We start from the raw sequence: 16,157 nt of genomic DNA, 5'->3' as shown, positions 1-16,157 counted from the left end.
AATATATATATGGTTGTTATATTTGTTGATAACATAATAGGTTAGATAGGTTAGATATATATATATATATATATATATATAATATATATATATAACATAATAGGTTAGATAGGATGATGTCTATATTACAATAACCAATAATATGTTGTGCATGTATAGTAATATTACAATCATGAAATTAGCATTAGCTTAACTCTCTCTTTCTCGTGGAACCCTGCTTGAGAAACACTGGTATAAAGCTATACTTTTTTATCAGGAGTTTCTATTTTCCTTTGTATTTTTTATACAATAATTCTTTGTACTGTAGGTGTACAAGGCCTGAAATTTTTGTGGGAGAAGGTCAGTTGGTTACATTGCCCCTAGTGCTTGACTGGTACTTACCTTATCGACCCCAAAAGGATGAAAAGCAAAGTTGACTTTGACAGAAGGAACCTGGAATGTAAAGTGCTAGAAGAAAGGCCACCTAGCATTTTATCCAGTGCAGTAGCAATTTTGTAACACACTAGGTGAGGGCTCCTGCCCTTGGTGGTCAGAGTAATCATGGATCTGTGGGCTTCCCTGACTGGCTCCAAGTAAGAGGTACTCTTGCATTAAGAGGGCTACATCATTCCTGTGTTTTCATACTTAATGCACTATGTATACTTTTATCACATTTCTTTTTCCTTTCTTTCCCCTTATCTTTTATGTGAACACACACACAAATTATAAACTCTCCTTATAATGTCTCCCTCTTCTGATGTTTCTGTATGGCAAACAAAAAAAATCACTATCATTATTATTATTAAGGTGGCAAGCTAGCAGAGTCGTTAGCATGCTGGACAGAACATTTAGTGGTATTTCGCCCATTACTACATTCTGAGTTGAAATTCTGCTGAGGTTGACTTTACCTTTCATCCTTTCAGGGTCAATAGATCAAGTACCAGTGAAACACTGAGGTTGATATAATCATCTAGTCTCTTCCCACCAAATTTCAGGCTCGTGCCTTTAGTAGAAAGAATTATTATTATTATTATTATTATTATTATTATTTATTATTATTATTATTATTATCATCATCATCATCTTCCTCTTTCTCCACCTACTCCTCATCATATTTTGGTCAGAAGGGATTATAATGTCTATCAGTATGCATGTGTTTTTTCATTTTGTTTGGGTTTTTTTCCAGTCCTTGATTATTTTGTCCAGATGTTTTGCTTTGATCACTTTGTTTGGATGTGCACATTCCCAGATTATTGTGGCCAGGTCATTTCCGTGTACCTTGTTTGGTACCCATTTATACCACTTTTTGTCTGTTTTCACATTGAAGTGTTGACATATTGCTCCATAGATATAGCTGTCAACTCAGTCATGTCTGTGTATACGCAGGGGGCAAAAGAAGGTATACAGTTGCTTAAAATGAGTGGAATGTTCTTTTCATTTCTCTTTTTCTTTTTCAGAATAGGAATTCTGCTCAAATTAAGCAACCGTATACTTTTGCCTCTCCTTGTATATTCAGATTTGGCAACAACTGACCACTGGGGTCCATGTGGTTAGCCATCTGATTGTATTGGTTGCACATTCTGCATTTGGTGTTAGGATTCAGTTCTGTTATATTTTACCTTAGAATTGTTCATGATAGGTGCAAGCATAGCTGTGTGGTAAGAAGTTTGCTTCCTAACCAAATGGTTTCAGTTTCAGTCCCACTGTATGGTACCTAGGGCAAGTGTCTTTTACTGTGGCCTTGGGCTGACCAAAGCCTTGTTAGTGGATTTGGTCAACAAACCTGAAAGAAGCCTGTGGTGTGTGTGTTTGTCTCCCACCTCAGCTTGAAAACTGGTGTTGGTCTTGAGTAGTTAAATTCAGTTTTTTGATTTCTGCTTTTGTTTCAGAGCTTTTAAGCCATCATTAGTTCTGACATTGGATTGGTGCTTCTGTTTTGAGCCTTGCTGGATTTTGGTTATCAAGTGATTTTTCTCTCTACTTCTTCTTTAGTATGTTAGTTGTTGTTTTTATTATCATCATTATTATTATTAGTTTTTTTTTAAATAAAAATTTATTTGTTTTTGGTGGGAATTATGCATCTGATACAAAACTTACTTAACATGTTCTTAATTAAATCTCTTTTCTATGTCATCAGAAACAAGCCAGCTGCTCACATGCAGGACCTACTCTCGGGAATCCATTATATGTTTCAGCAGGAGATTGCAATTCGAAAAAATATTAACGGCAAATCATTAAAATCACTTCAAAATTTCATTGAAGTTTTGTCCAAGGTATGTATTTCAAATATTTGTAATTAAAGGAGGAGAAAAAAAAAATATTCCTAGTTTTTGTAGGCGCAGGAGTGGCTCTGTGGTAAGTAGCTTGCTTACCAACCATATGGTTCTGGGTTCAGTCCCTCTGTGTGGCACCTTGGGCAAGTGTCTTCTACTATAGCCTTGGGCCGACCAAAGCCTTGTGAGTGGATTTGGTAGACGGAAACTGAAAGAAGCCCGTCATGTATATATATATATATATGTGTGTGTGTTTGTGTGTGTTTGTGTGTGTGTCCCCCCCCAACATCGCTTGACAACTGATGCTGGTGTGTTTATGTCCCCGTAACTTAGCGGTTCAGCAAAAGAGACCGATAGAATAAGTACTAGGCTTACAAAGAATAAGGCCTGGGGTCGATTTCTTCGACTAAAGGCGGTGCTCCAGCATGGCCGCAGTCAGGTGACTGAAACAGGTAAAAGAGTAAAAGAGCTTATGTCTGCTCATTTACAGTATAGTAGCAACTGAGTTTTAAAAGCTTGCAGTGTGTTAGTGAAAATCTCCTTGAATGCTAAAATGTGATATGTTCCTCAATATTGATACTTTGAACATTATCTTCAAAATAACTAATCAGAAACTGATGGCATATATGCAAATATACCATCAGAATATTTGTCGCCATCATCATAACTTTTCCATGCTTGTACGGGTCAGATGGAGTTTATTGAGGCAGATTTTCTACAGCCAAATGCCCTTTCTGTCACCAACCCTCACCTGTTTCCATGCAAGGTAATATTTTCCCATGACCAGACATGGTCTCACAGTATATTGGAAATGATTGACACTGCTTTTATGGCAGTGACAATCAATTTTACAATTATCACATGATGTCAAGACAAGGAGACACACACACAGTCTTTCACACATGCACGTGTGCGCACACACACACACACATATATATGATGGACTTCTTTCAGTTTCTGTCTATCAAATCCACTCACAAGGATTTGGTCAACCCAGGGCTATAGAAGATACCTGTCCAAGGTGTCTTCTATTCCATCTTCAGTTTTAATTATTTCAGCTGTTGTGAAATAACATGCCTTTAGTGTTTGAAGGACTTGTGAAACAAGCATATTGAAAACAGTTTTAGCTTACAGGTGCATTAAAAAGCTGTGTCAATTGCTCTCACTCACTCACACACGCCCTTACTCACACTTGCCCTCACTCACTCACATGTATGTATATGTGTGTTAGAGTTAGTTCATATTTGCCCCATGTTTGTTGATTTGTAAACAACGTCTTCCTGACATTGTCATTTGCTTGCAGGCTACCATAAAAACATGTGCAGACTGTTTAATGTTCAATAGCCTGAGATTTCCTCACTTAGAAACCAATTGAGTTGGTTGGTAAACAGGAAGGACATCCAGCTGCAGGAAAATAAAAAATTTCTATCCCCAGCATACTCTTGTCTGACCCATGCAAGTATAGAAAAGTAGACAGTAAATAAATGATGATGTTACTCTTTACTCTCTTTACTCTTTTACACAAGTAAAACAGTAAAGAGACTGTGGCCATGCTGGAGCACCACCTTTAGTCGAGCAAATCAACCCCAGGACTTATTCTTTGTAAGCCTAGTACTTATTCTATCAGTCTCTTTTACTGTGGGGACGTAAACACACCAGCATCGGTTGTCAAGCGATGTTGGGGGGGACAAACACAGACAAACATACACACACACACACACACACATACATATATTTATACGACGGGCTTCTTTCAGTTTCCATCTACCAAATCCACTCACAAGGCTTTGTTCGGCCTGAGGCTATAGTAGAAGACACTTACCCAAGGTGCCAATCATTGGGACTGAACCTGGAACCATGTGGTTCATAAGCAAGCTACTTACCACACAGCCACTCCTACACTATATTGATGATGAAGAATACATTTTTCTTTTTTTTCTTTATTTCTGACAGTACTTTCCTGGTGAAACATCAGTTTCAATTTACCTGAGTAAGGTCAATTCTTGGCTTTCAACAATCCAATATTCCATCACTGGTAAATCTTGGCTAGAAAAAATTGACTCTCTACAGGTAAGTAATTATCTATAATTGGCTTTATATGCAAACACACACACATATATATATATATATATATATATATATATAATAAAATTTAGACAAGCTTGTTCTTTTCTAATCTATCCTTTCCATAGAAGAGTGTAGGCTTGAAATATCACACTTCTAATTTTCCCAAGTGTCAACTTTGTATACCTTGTTAACTTGTATTTTTTCTACCTCATCTTCATGATTTTTTATATTTTTGTAGCATTGATTTATCTATTTATCTACATGCATGTATGTATGTGTGTCTATCTGTCAGTTTGTAAAGTTATAATAAAACAAATTTTAAGTTAAAGTAAAGGATTACTAGATATACCTTTCTCAAATACATATTATTATTCTTTCACAGTAACAGTGTTGACAGTGACTTGGAGGTTTTGGCATGCTTATTCTTCATCACACTGTCTGATGAAGGATAAGCAGGCCAAAACTTCAGTCTTGTAAAAAAAAAAAAGTCACACACACACACACACACTATGAACTGTTATTTAACGAGCTTATTTTATAATTAATTATTAATATCTGACTTGTGTAGCAATAATTATATTGGTTTGTTAAATTATGAAGCTACAGATTTTGTATCATTCTGCAACTCTGTTGTTCACTAGACCTAGACCCCTTTGTTTTTAAAAAGAAGGATAGTAATATAGATTAAATGCACACATGATGGTGATGTGATCTATAATGGTCTGTTATTGGAAATTTTACACACACTGCTTATATGGGAAAAAAAAAAAAGTAATTGATGGTCTTGTATCTCATATAAAAATAATTTGTTTCAATTGTGTGAAACATTTTTGTATAAGCAACAGCTGTTTGAAATTAACACACATTCACAAAAATCCATCCAACTCTCTCTCTCACACACACACACACACACACACACACATATATAAGCACAGTTTAAATAAAGTCAAACCAAGTAGTGATACTTTGAATGCATTTACTATGCATGTTTCAGATAAGTGAATAATGCATAAGAAAGGAAAGTCTTAACTGACAGACACACACACACACACACACACACACTTCTACATATATTTACACATATCAGTCTCCTGGAAACTGTTCAGAAACATACAACCAGACAAATACCCACCCTCAGGTATCTACTATAATATGCTGAATGTCTTGTTTCTCTAGGCATGTATAGACTAAAGCTTTGATGTCTGGCAATTAACTTGGTAAAGACCCACAAGATTATCCACCATCTTTCCAACGACAACCTTGGGCACCTTTTTGAATTCCATGCCTAACACTCGTGGACATGCTCACAAAATCAAAAATCAACACATCACATATGACTTTTGGAAACATTTTTTTTACACTCAGAATTGCTGAAGCATGGAATAAACTGCCCACCTCAGTTGTTAGCTGTCAAGACACTACACCCTTCGAAAACACCATGCTTCCTTAAACAACTCACTTCCTGTGCATTAGTGTATGTACTAAATATATATTAGTCACAAATGCAGTATTAATATTGAAATGATATTTATCCCTGCTTAAACGTGAATGTTCTATTAGAACAAACTATACTGTGGTAGGGACCATGAGAGAAGCTCTCTTATTGGCTTTTGATCCATATAAGCACTCTTGTTTTATATTCTACAAGCAATGCATCCCAGTGTTGCCCAGGTGTTATGACCTACAGCCACATTGTATTATTTGCTCCTTATGGGCACAAGGAGTATGAAGCAAACAACTCTTGTTTGTTACAATGCTTTTCAGTTGTTTTCCGATGAGCAACACTGCAGTTTCCGTCTACCAAACTCAGTCACAAGTCTGCAGTTGGCCTAGGGCTATAGTAGAAAACACTTGCTCCAAGGTTCCATGTAGAGGGACTGAACATAGAACCATATGGTTGGGAAGCAAAATTTTCAACCACACAGTCATTCTTGCACTTAATGTGTGTGTGTGTGTTTACATTTGTTGTTAAATCAAGTATTGTGTCCCACTATATCTCAAAGTTAGCAGTTCATCAAGCAGAGATCCATAGAATGAATGCCAGATTGAAATACATACTGAGGTCAATATAACAAATCCAATATTTTTTTTTATACACCATCATAGTGACTGTTGAAACCCAGTAAGATAATGTTTAAAGACTTAATGGCTTCAAATTTAAGGTAATGGATTACTAACCACAAGTTAATGAATTCAAAACTTGTTATTGAACTTCCAGTCTATATGATAGCACTATATGTACATCTCAGTCTAATTGACTTCCAACAATTAACAATTCTAATTTGAAGTTGAATGGTTAGCAGTAAGATTTCTTTAAAAATTACTGTGCAAAATATTCTGAGAAAAGGTATTTTTTACATCATAACAAAACACACACACAGAGGAGTGTCTGTGGTAATTTGAGCTACTACAGATAGCAGCCAAATCTCTCTTAAAACACCCTTTCATCAGAAGAAAGACACAAATTTACAGTACTTCAAGAATGAAAAAAAAACTATGCAACTCTGGGCTAAACAAAATGCAGACAAACATACTTCACATTAAAAGATTATATTATTTAAAGGCGGTGCTCCAGCATGGCCGCAGTCAAATGACTGAAACAAGTAAAAGAGTACCAAATAAATGCTAATAAAGTTGACGGTTTATCTTTGAAGTTTCATTCCCTAGTAAAACTCCATGTATTTTAAACATTTTCTCACTAAACTCTAAGACGTAAAGATTGTGGAGGCAGAGTGACCTCCCTGAGATAAAGACTGCAAAATTGTTTGACCTGACTTTGTTTTTGTGCTTATTTTTCTTGTAAAAAAGAGTTGTGCAAGAAAACACTTTATTTGGTAGCTGAAAGATTACCGAATCTTTTGATACCTCATGCGTCAAAATCGGCAACTCAGTTTTTGAATCCATATGGAACATATGTGTGTGTGTGTGTGTGTGTGCACGCACGCGCACACACACACACACACACATACACAAACACTGTTTTATATTTAAGATATACTGTTCATGCACTTTTGATTACTTTTACTGATGAGGTAAACTTCACCTTCCGTTATTTCAGAGTTGATAAGTACCAGAGAAATGTAATAGACTATTATTACACATATGCATACACATGCACATGTGCACGTAAAATCAAACATCTGATAAACACCACCTAGTTATCAGACCTCTAACTTTATCAGGTAACAAGTTATACTGGCTTACTTCATAATCCTGAGAGCCAGTACAACCTGTTGCAAGGTTAGGTTGTCTCTGACCTAACTGGAAACTCCACTTGGTTTGCTTGGTAAGGACTAGATTCTTTACTTGATGAAAAATGGGGTGCCATATAAGCAGAGGCAGTTGTGATTCCTTGAGTGCTTGCACAGCTACAACACTTCGTTGTCGAGTTACTAGTATCTATGATCTCTCTTGTTATATTGTGGTTGTGTGAGATTTTATCTTTGTGTGAGGCCATAACTAGGCGGCGTTGCATTTGTAATTTTAGCACAAAAGGTGATGATATTTGATAAAGATTCACCAGTTGCACACACACACACACACACACCCACACCTACGTATTTGCTCACACACACACACATTTGCATACATGTACACATGCACACACATTCACACACATTCGTTCGCACACGCACTCACACACATGCACTCGCTCACACACTTACTCACACACACACACACACACTCACTCACATACACTCACTCGCTCACATACACTCACTCACTCACATACACTCACTCGCTCACATACACTCACTTGTTCACATACACTCATTCACATCCACTCACTGACACACTAACACACTCACTCAATCACACTCTCATACACTCACTCATGCTCGCTCACTCACTCACATTCACGCACACACACATGTAAAAGTGTTATTAGTTACACCAGCAATTTTGAACGATCAACAAAACACACAGACAGACAGTATTTGCTTTGGGTACTGCATTGTATAAAAGCAAAACAAAATAAAGAAAATACACGCACATATGCACCCATCATTTTTGCTCTGCCAGCCACTCCACCTCACACCTCACTGTCTTCGGCCTGGCCTTACAACAAGGATCCACCAACACCAGACTTTGTCTTGAACAGACCTACATTTTAATTCTCCAAATCCAAACTCCGTTTGGACTAAGCATTGAACCCCTCCTTCCAGTGACATCCTCCACACACCTTTTTTAAAATCTATTCTTTAATTTTTTTTTTATTTTTCGCTTTCATTTATTTTTTTATCCATCTCACACACACCATCATACATAACATGCACACACCCTCACCCGCACATAATATATACACACCTTCTGCACACACCTGTTGACATATCCTGACATGTACAAGTAGAACCCTCCCCCACTACACTCACACACATATGTGCACTTGCAAACATAGATTCACACTTACTTACACATGCGTGCACTTGCATATATACATATAGACATACTCACACACACATGCCGCCACCCATGCTACACATACATATATATTCACACAGCCACACACACACATCCACACATACATCCTCACGCACTCATATGCACATATACATTGACACACACTCATACGCACACACACTCCTATGCACATATACACACACACTCATGCACACATACACTCATGTGCACTTACATGCACACACACACGTCTCTCCATCTCTTTTGCACACAGATGTCCACACACATGGTCTCACACACACTCATATGCACATATATACACACATGCACTCATGTACACACACACATACACACACACACACACATACATGGCATGGGTTGGATGAGGGCTGGCAAGCCAGAAGGCTGCACCAGACTCCGGTCTGTTTTGGCACAGATGCCCTTCCTAATGCCAACTACTCCACGAGTATAATGGGTACTTTTACGTGCCACTGGCATAGGCGCCATTTGTGTGACACTGGTATCTGCCATGACTGTAGTTTTACCTGGCTTCATGGGTCTTCTTCTCAAGCATGGCATAATGCTTTTAGTCCTTGCCTCCATGAGGCCCAGTGCTTGAAAGATGCTTTTATGTTCCATAGCACTTTGACATTATTTAAAGAAACAGGGTTGTGACAGTTGTTTTGTTTTGTTTGTTTGTTAGGTTTTTTTTTTTTTACCTTTTATAGATTTTTATTTGATTTCTTTAAAAAAAGTGCTTTTCCTTTCTTTAGCAACGGTCTTTCCTTTATATCAGGAGTTTTCAACAATTTTTTTTTATCTATGGACTGATTCGATTACTATTTTATTCTGGTGGACCCCCATAGCCATTTGCTGTTTAAAAATTAGTTTTATAGAAACTTCTTTCAAAATTTCTATTTTGTTTTTTCACACATTAACTTGTGTAGGTTGAACTATGTAAAACGTTTGAGAAAAAAAACCTAGCTGTTTCTTGCAATACACACCAATACATATGGCTAAAACAAACTTTATTCAGGGGTCATTAGAATAGTATTGTAGATCTCCAATTTACTATTTTGCTTCATGGACTCCCAAAAATCTGCTTTATATGATCCTGAATGCTTCTTCATGTCCTAGTTTTCATAGTTCTATATATAAAATTTCAAGTACTCATAAATACTTTATATGTGAATGATATCAACTCACCTTTATACATTCATTCATAGCACTCCACTCACTGTGTTTTTACTTTACTTTCTTTTTCTTTACACAGGGAAATGTTTAATAATTTCAATGATTGACCTCTGTAACCTTTGTCTCTTTTCTTCTTTAACTTTTTCTTTGATATATTTTTCTTCTATTTTAAGTACTAGTCTACAATATTTCTGTCGACTCCACCCTAAACTACTTTTGAGTGTATATAATACATGTGTGTGCGTACACACACACACACACACACAAAGGCATAGCCAAGTGGTTAAGAAGTTTGTTTCACAGTCGTGAGGTTCCAGGTTCAGTCACATTGCATAACATTTTGAGTATATTTTTTTCTCCAGCCTTAGTTTCATTTAAGCTTTCTCAATGAAACTGGATTGATCAAAACTGTTTAGATGCTCATCAGACAGGTTGTACTTGTAATTCAAGTTTGTTCCTTCTCGAGCCATGCTTGGCTCATAAGGGCTGGTTTCCCGGTTTCCTTGGCGTAAAGGTTCCCCACCTGAATGGAACGCCGGTCCGTCGCAGGTGAGCTGCAAGATGCAGGAGGAAAGAGTGAGAGAAAGTTGTGGTGAAAGAGTCAGCGGAAGTTCGCCATTACCTTATGCCGGAACCACGTGGAGCTTAGGTGTTTCGCTCATAAACATACACATTGCCCAGTCTGAGATTCGAACCCATGATCCCTCGACTGTGAGTCCACTACTCTAAACACTAGGCCATGTGCCTCCAGTAATTCAAGTAATTACTTGTAATTCAACTGTGTCACATTGACTATGCCCCTTGCTGAGGATTGTGTTTAAAGGTACACATGTCTGTGGAATACTCAGTCACATAAATGCTAATTCAACAAGTAACAGGAGTAATAGACTGTAACATAGAACCAGAGATAGCCAGACGTAGGTTGATATAAAAAAATTTTAAACCCTCAGTAACAAAATCCCACCCCACCCCCACCACCACTGTGACCACCTCTGGTTCTGTTTAAATTGTTAATATCTAAAATTAAAACTACATTTATGTATTAATTTTGCAAGATTCCTAATGTGAAATCCTGTGTTTAAACAGATATTGTTATATTTCACAACAGTTATCGTTCTTCACTTCAAATTTATTATTCGTATTTTATTGTCTTTTATCTGAAATCTCTTGTCACACATCCTGTGACCTCTTCAGCAACTCTCCATCCCATGTCTCCTCTTGTTCTGTTTGATCCATTCTGAATTTTCAGACAAAGGATAATAGAATAAGAACAATAATAAATCTGAAGTGAAGAATGAATATATAGTGCACGTGTTTATTTGGCAAAAAAAAACCCCTAAAAAGACCATCCTGAAATATAACACTAAAAGAAAAGCTTTCTATTATAATTTTGTTCAAGAGTTTTGTTGTTCTAAACAGTAACTTAATAATGGAAAAGACAGCTATTTAATGAAATCCTTATAAATTGTTAGTTGTTTACACCGACTCCAATCCTTGACTAGTATGTATTTTATCAACCCTGAAAGGTTAGAAGGCAAACTTGACCTCAGCAGAAATTGAACTCAGAACATAAAATCAGGTATAATGCTGCAAGCACGACCGTGTGGTAAGAAGCTTGCTTCCTAATCACATGGCTTCGGGTTCAGTCCCACTGTGTTGCACCTTGGGCAAGTGTCTTCAACTATAGCTTCAGGTCAACCAAATCCTTATGAGTGCATTTGGCAGTTGGATACTGAAAGAAGCCTGTCATATGCGTGTGTGTGTGTGTATCATATATATTTATTATATATATATTTATAATATATATGTCATACATATATATATCATATAGATGTCATATATATATATATATCATATAGATGTCATATATATATATATCATATATATATCATATATAATATATATATACTCTTATATACTCTTTACTCTTTTACTTGTTGCAGTCATTTGACTGCGGCCATGCTTGAGCACCACCTTTAGTTGAGCAAATCTACCCAGGCCTTATTCTTTGTAAACCTAGTACTTATTCTATCAGTCTCTTTTGTCGAACCACTAAGTTACAGGGACGTAAACACACCAGCATTGGTTGTCAAGCGATGTTGGGGAGACAAAAACAAACACACACACATAGATATACACATATACACATATATGATGGGCTTCTTTCAGTTTCCATCTACCAAAACCACTCACAAGGCTTTAGTCGGCCTGAGGCTACAATAGAAGACACTTGCCCAGGGGGCAACACTGTGGGACTGAACCCGAAGCCATGTGATTAGGAAGCAAACTTCTTACCACACATTTGGCAGATGGAAACTGAAAGAAGCCCATGTATATATGTGTGTGTGGTTGTGTGTCTGTGTTCGTCTCCCTATCGCTTGACATCCGATGCTGGTGTGTTTATGTCCCCGTAACTTAGTGGTTCAGGTTAGTTTTGAATTATGACATTGGGCTATGTGTGTGTCAAGTTTCATCAGAATCGGTTGAAAGCCGTGGTCAGGGTGAGGGTACAACCAAACAGACACACAGAAACACACACAGACAAACTGCCGTTTATATATAGAGAGATGATCTATTGAATGCTGTCCTATTTTAACCTGTGTTCACAAACCTCATGCTGTGTAATTGTCCTTTCTCCTATAGACACATGACCTGGAGTTTAGATTTAGTATGTGGGGCTAGTTGATTACATCAATCCCGGTGCTTGACTGGTTCTTATTTTATTAACCCTGAAAGGATGAAATGCCAAGTCAACTTCAGCAGAATTTGAAATCAGAACTTAAAGACAAACAAAATGCTGCTATGTAATATTTTCTAACATGCCAGCAATTCTACCCACTTACTGGCTTCACATTCTTACTGATTACATTCTTATACCAACCATGCTAGAAGTGATTTTCTTTTCGTTACAATTTAAATCCACCCCAATTACTTGCAACCATTCTTGTACAATGTGAGCAGTTTTGTATCTCCTCTACAATAAAAAAACGTGTTTTGGCCCCTTCTTTCATATTGTCACTGCTTATCACCTAGCATAAAACTGCTTCCTTCTCTTCTGTAGTCCCACTCAGTTGAAGATAATTTAGTCTTACAAGCTACAGCATCATCATCATCGTTTAATGTCCACTTTCCATGCTAGCATGGGTTGGATGATTTGACTGAGGTCTGGCAAACCAGATGGCTGCACCAGGCTCCAATTTGATCTGGCAGAGTTTCTACAGCTGGATGCCCTTCCTAATGCCAACCACTCCGAGAGTGTAGTGGGTGCTTTTACATGCCACCGGCACAAGGGCCAATCAGGCGGTACTGGCAATGGCCATGCTCAAATGGTACACTATCATTAATGTCAGTGTCAGATAAAAAACACCCAGTATACTCTGTAATGTGATTGGTGGCATCTATCAGTAGAAGCCATGCCCAAACAGATATAGGAGCATGATGTAGTCCTTTGACCCACAAGATTTTGTAAAGCCATCCAACCCATGCCAGTATGAAAGACAAGCATTTAATGATTATGTTCTGAAGCTTACAGACCTAATACTGGATATTTATTTTTTAATTTGATTATTTAGATTATCACATTTAGTTAAGTGCTTCTTGCTCTCCTAAAAAATAAAAAAATGCCTTATTGATTAATATTTTGTGGATCATTTCTGAATTATACTGTCATTATATAACTTTATTTTCTTTTTGTTTCAGGCTGAAGATGCTTTCTTGCCAAAGAAAATAATTTGGATTGGATGTCGGGGCAGCAGACCTCAATATAGAGGTTATCCTTGTAGCTTATGGACAATTTTTCATGCTCTTACTGTTAATGCTTACTTAAAGAATAGAAATGGTAACTTCAACTGTTTTAATTTATTTGCTTCAAAAATGAATTACAAATTATTGTTGACTGAGAATGCTCTAATAATGAATTCTGATAGTAGCACAAGATAGAATCAATTCCAATAAATGACTAATATTTATTTTATCAACCTTAACAGGACAAAAAGTTGAGTCAGTCATCTTTGTAAGAAGTGGAGCTTGGTATAAAGGGCTGCAATTAAAGAATGAGAATCATTTGGTTTTGATTATAATGTTTCATAGGGGTAACTGACATGTTTTAAACTGTTGGTGAGATTCTTTAAGAGTTTGTAACCTTGCACTTGTAAAGGCTGGATTTCCAGCGGACTGTATGAAGGCTCATATGCAATAACAACATTGTGAGGACTCAAACCTCTTCAAGCCACAAGCAAATGATGGACATTTTGTTGCTGTAATCATGGTATCACTACTATAGTTTCATTACATAGAAGGTGTAATATAGGTCGGACAAATCACAAATCTTTAGTCACCTACACAGTTGCATCTTCCATTGTTGTTATGTCATCTCGGTCATCTTAGTAAATAAATAACCTATAAGGTTTCTACTATTCTTCTTACTCTGACTATAATGTCTATTTAAAAAATATATATTATAAAGATTACTTTTGAATATTGAAGTATATCTAAGCTCTACTCAACTTACAGTATCAACATTTTACCAGTTTTCCATTTTTTTGTTTGTTTGTTTGTTCTTAGTTTTACTTTTAGAACAGTTCCTAACAACAAACCAAACTTTCTGCACCACAAATTTACCCTAATCCCAATGAACAAATATTGACATACATTTTTTAAAAATATATCATAAATGTTTATATCCAAAAAGAATTGTGCCGTATTAACAATTCCAATGGTTATACAACAATATAAGTGTAAATATTTAACACTAATTCAACTATTCAGCTATGGCATATGAGTGGTACTTATCTTGTCAGTTTCTCAGACAAGGTCAGTAATGTTTGTACCATTGTCTAAATCCAAAATTCATGTCATGGATGTATTTTGTAAAGCACATTAATGATTCATTAAAGATTTATATCCATCCCATCCATCTATTTTTCTTGCCCACTGTTTTTGGAAGGATCGTAGGGGTTAAGTCTTCAGGTATTTATTCAATAAGGTCCTATCAGAAACAGCTATCATTAAGCTTTCCCGCTGGATTTGCAAAGGTGACCAACTTAGACTATGGATATTATCCAACCGTTTTACTTGTGGTCTGCTCCTAGGTCTCCTGCTGGTTAGCTCAACTTGAAGAATGTGTCTTGCGATCCTTTCCTGTTCCTTTTATTTGTTAACAAATTTGTCACAACAATTTTGAATTACTATTAATTTTTTTTTTCTGTCTTTTTTAACCTCTAGATCTTTTATCAAATCCAGCAGAAGTTCTTTCAGCCATTTCTGATTACGTCAGTAAATTTTTTGGATGTGAAGAATGTAGCCGGAATTTTCAGAAAATGTCGCAAAATATTTCTTCTGTGATTCACAGTCATGAAGATTCAGTGTTATGGCTATGGGAAGCCCATAACAAAGTTAATAAACGTCTTCACAATGATTTCTCTGAAGATCCACTTCACCCCAAAATTCAATTCCCGTCCGTGGAAATGTGTTCAACATGTTACAACCAAAATATCAAAGACAATTCAAAGATAATTAAAACTAATCAGAAATGGAATAAAGCTGCAATCTTGGACTTCATGGTTCATTTCTATTCCACCAATTTAATCAAAGTCTCAGAATCCATTAAGAATTCTTATAATAACCTGTTGGCCGAAAATTCTGGCAAAACTGCTGAATCATTTTTAGGAAAGTTAGAGAACAGAACTGAAGAACTTGATTGGTGGGAGAAAAAACAGAGAAAAAGAGATTTACAGAATTTACATAGTGTCAAAGAACAAAGAAGACAAAATCATTTAAGAAAACTAATTGAGAGAAATGTTAATCGACATGATCCTCATTTAAAAGTCCGGTCTTCTCGGACATTTTGGATATTTAGTGAGATTGACATAGGCATGTGTATTATATTTTACATTTTTTGCTTAAGTCTTCTTATTTTCTTATATTTCCATTTTGCACGTCGGAAAGGCAAACGGTTGTGTAAGCTTTTACCATATTGACTGCAGAGAAGCAATAAATATCTTAGCTTCTATTGGCTTCTACTCCATCTTGTTATTATTATCATTACTATATTATTAGTCAAATCATCATCATTTTGTCATCATCATTTATCATCCACCTTTTATGCTGGCATTGGGGAGGATGATTTGACAGGATTCAATGATGAATCTAGGGATTGCATCAAGCTCCAATGTCTGCTTTGGCAGTGTTTCCTGTGGCTGGATGCATTTTGTTCATAATTAGAATACAGGTAAGTTTCTATCA

The 16,157-nt window shown here is 36.4% G+C and overlaps 1 protein-coding gene across 1 annotated transcript in view; it reads left to right on the top strand.

Moving 5' to 3' along the window:
- LOC115232039 (sulfhydryl oxidase 2) overlaps positions 1-15,934 on the top strand; it is an 84,650-nt gene extending 68,716 nt beyond the window's left edge. Inside the window, exons 7-10 of the mRNA XM_029801920.2 lie at positions 2,117-2,252; positions 4,206-4,322; positions 13,614-13,752; positions 15,138-15,934. Of these exons, the coding sequence (XP_029657780.1) occupies positions 2,117-2,252; positions 4,206-4,322; positions 13,614-13,752; positions 15,138-15,892 (1,147 nt within the window). The 3' untranslated portion in view covers positions 15,893-15,934. The remainder of the gene's footprint in view (positions 1-2,116; positions 2,253-4,205; positions 4,323-13,613; positions 13,753-15,137) is intronic.
- The last annotated feature ends 223 nt before the right edge of the window (positions 15,935-16,157 follow it).

The sequence above is a fragment of the Octopus sinensis genome, linkage group LG2 (assembly GCF_006345805.1).
Source record: "Octopus sinensis linkage group LG2, ASM634580v1, whole genome shotgun sequence".
NCBI classification, from domain to species: Eukaryota; Metazoa; Mollusca; class Cephalopoda; order Octopoda; family Octopodidae; genus Octopus; species Octopus sinensis.
Note: the sequence above shows the minus strand (reverse complement) of the source record. Positions and strands in the feature narration are given on the sequence as shown.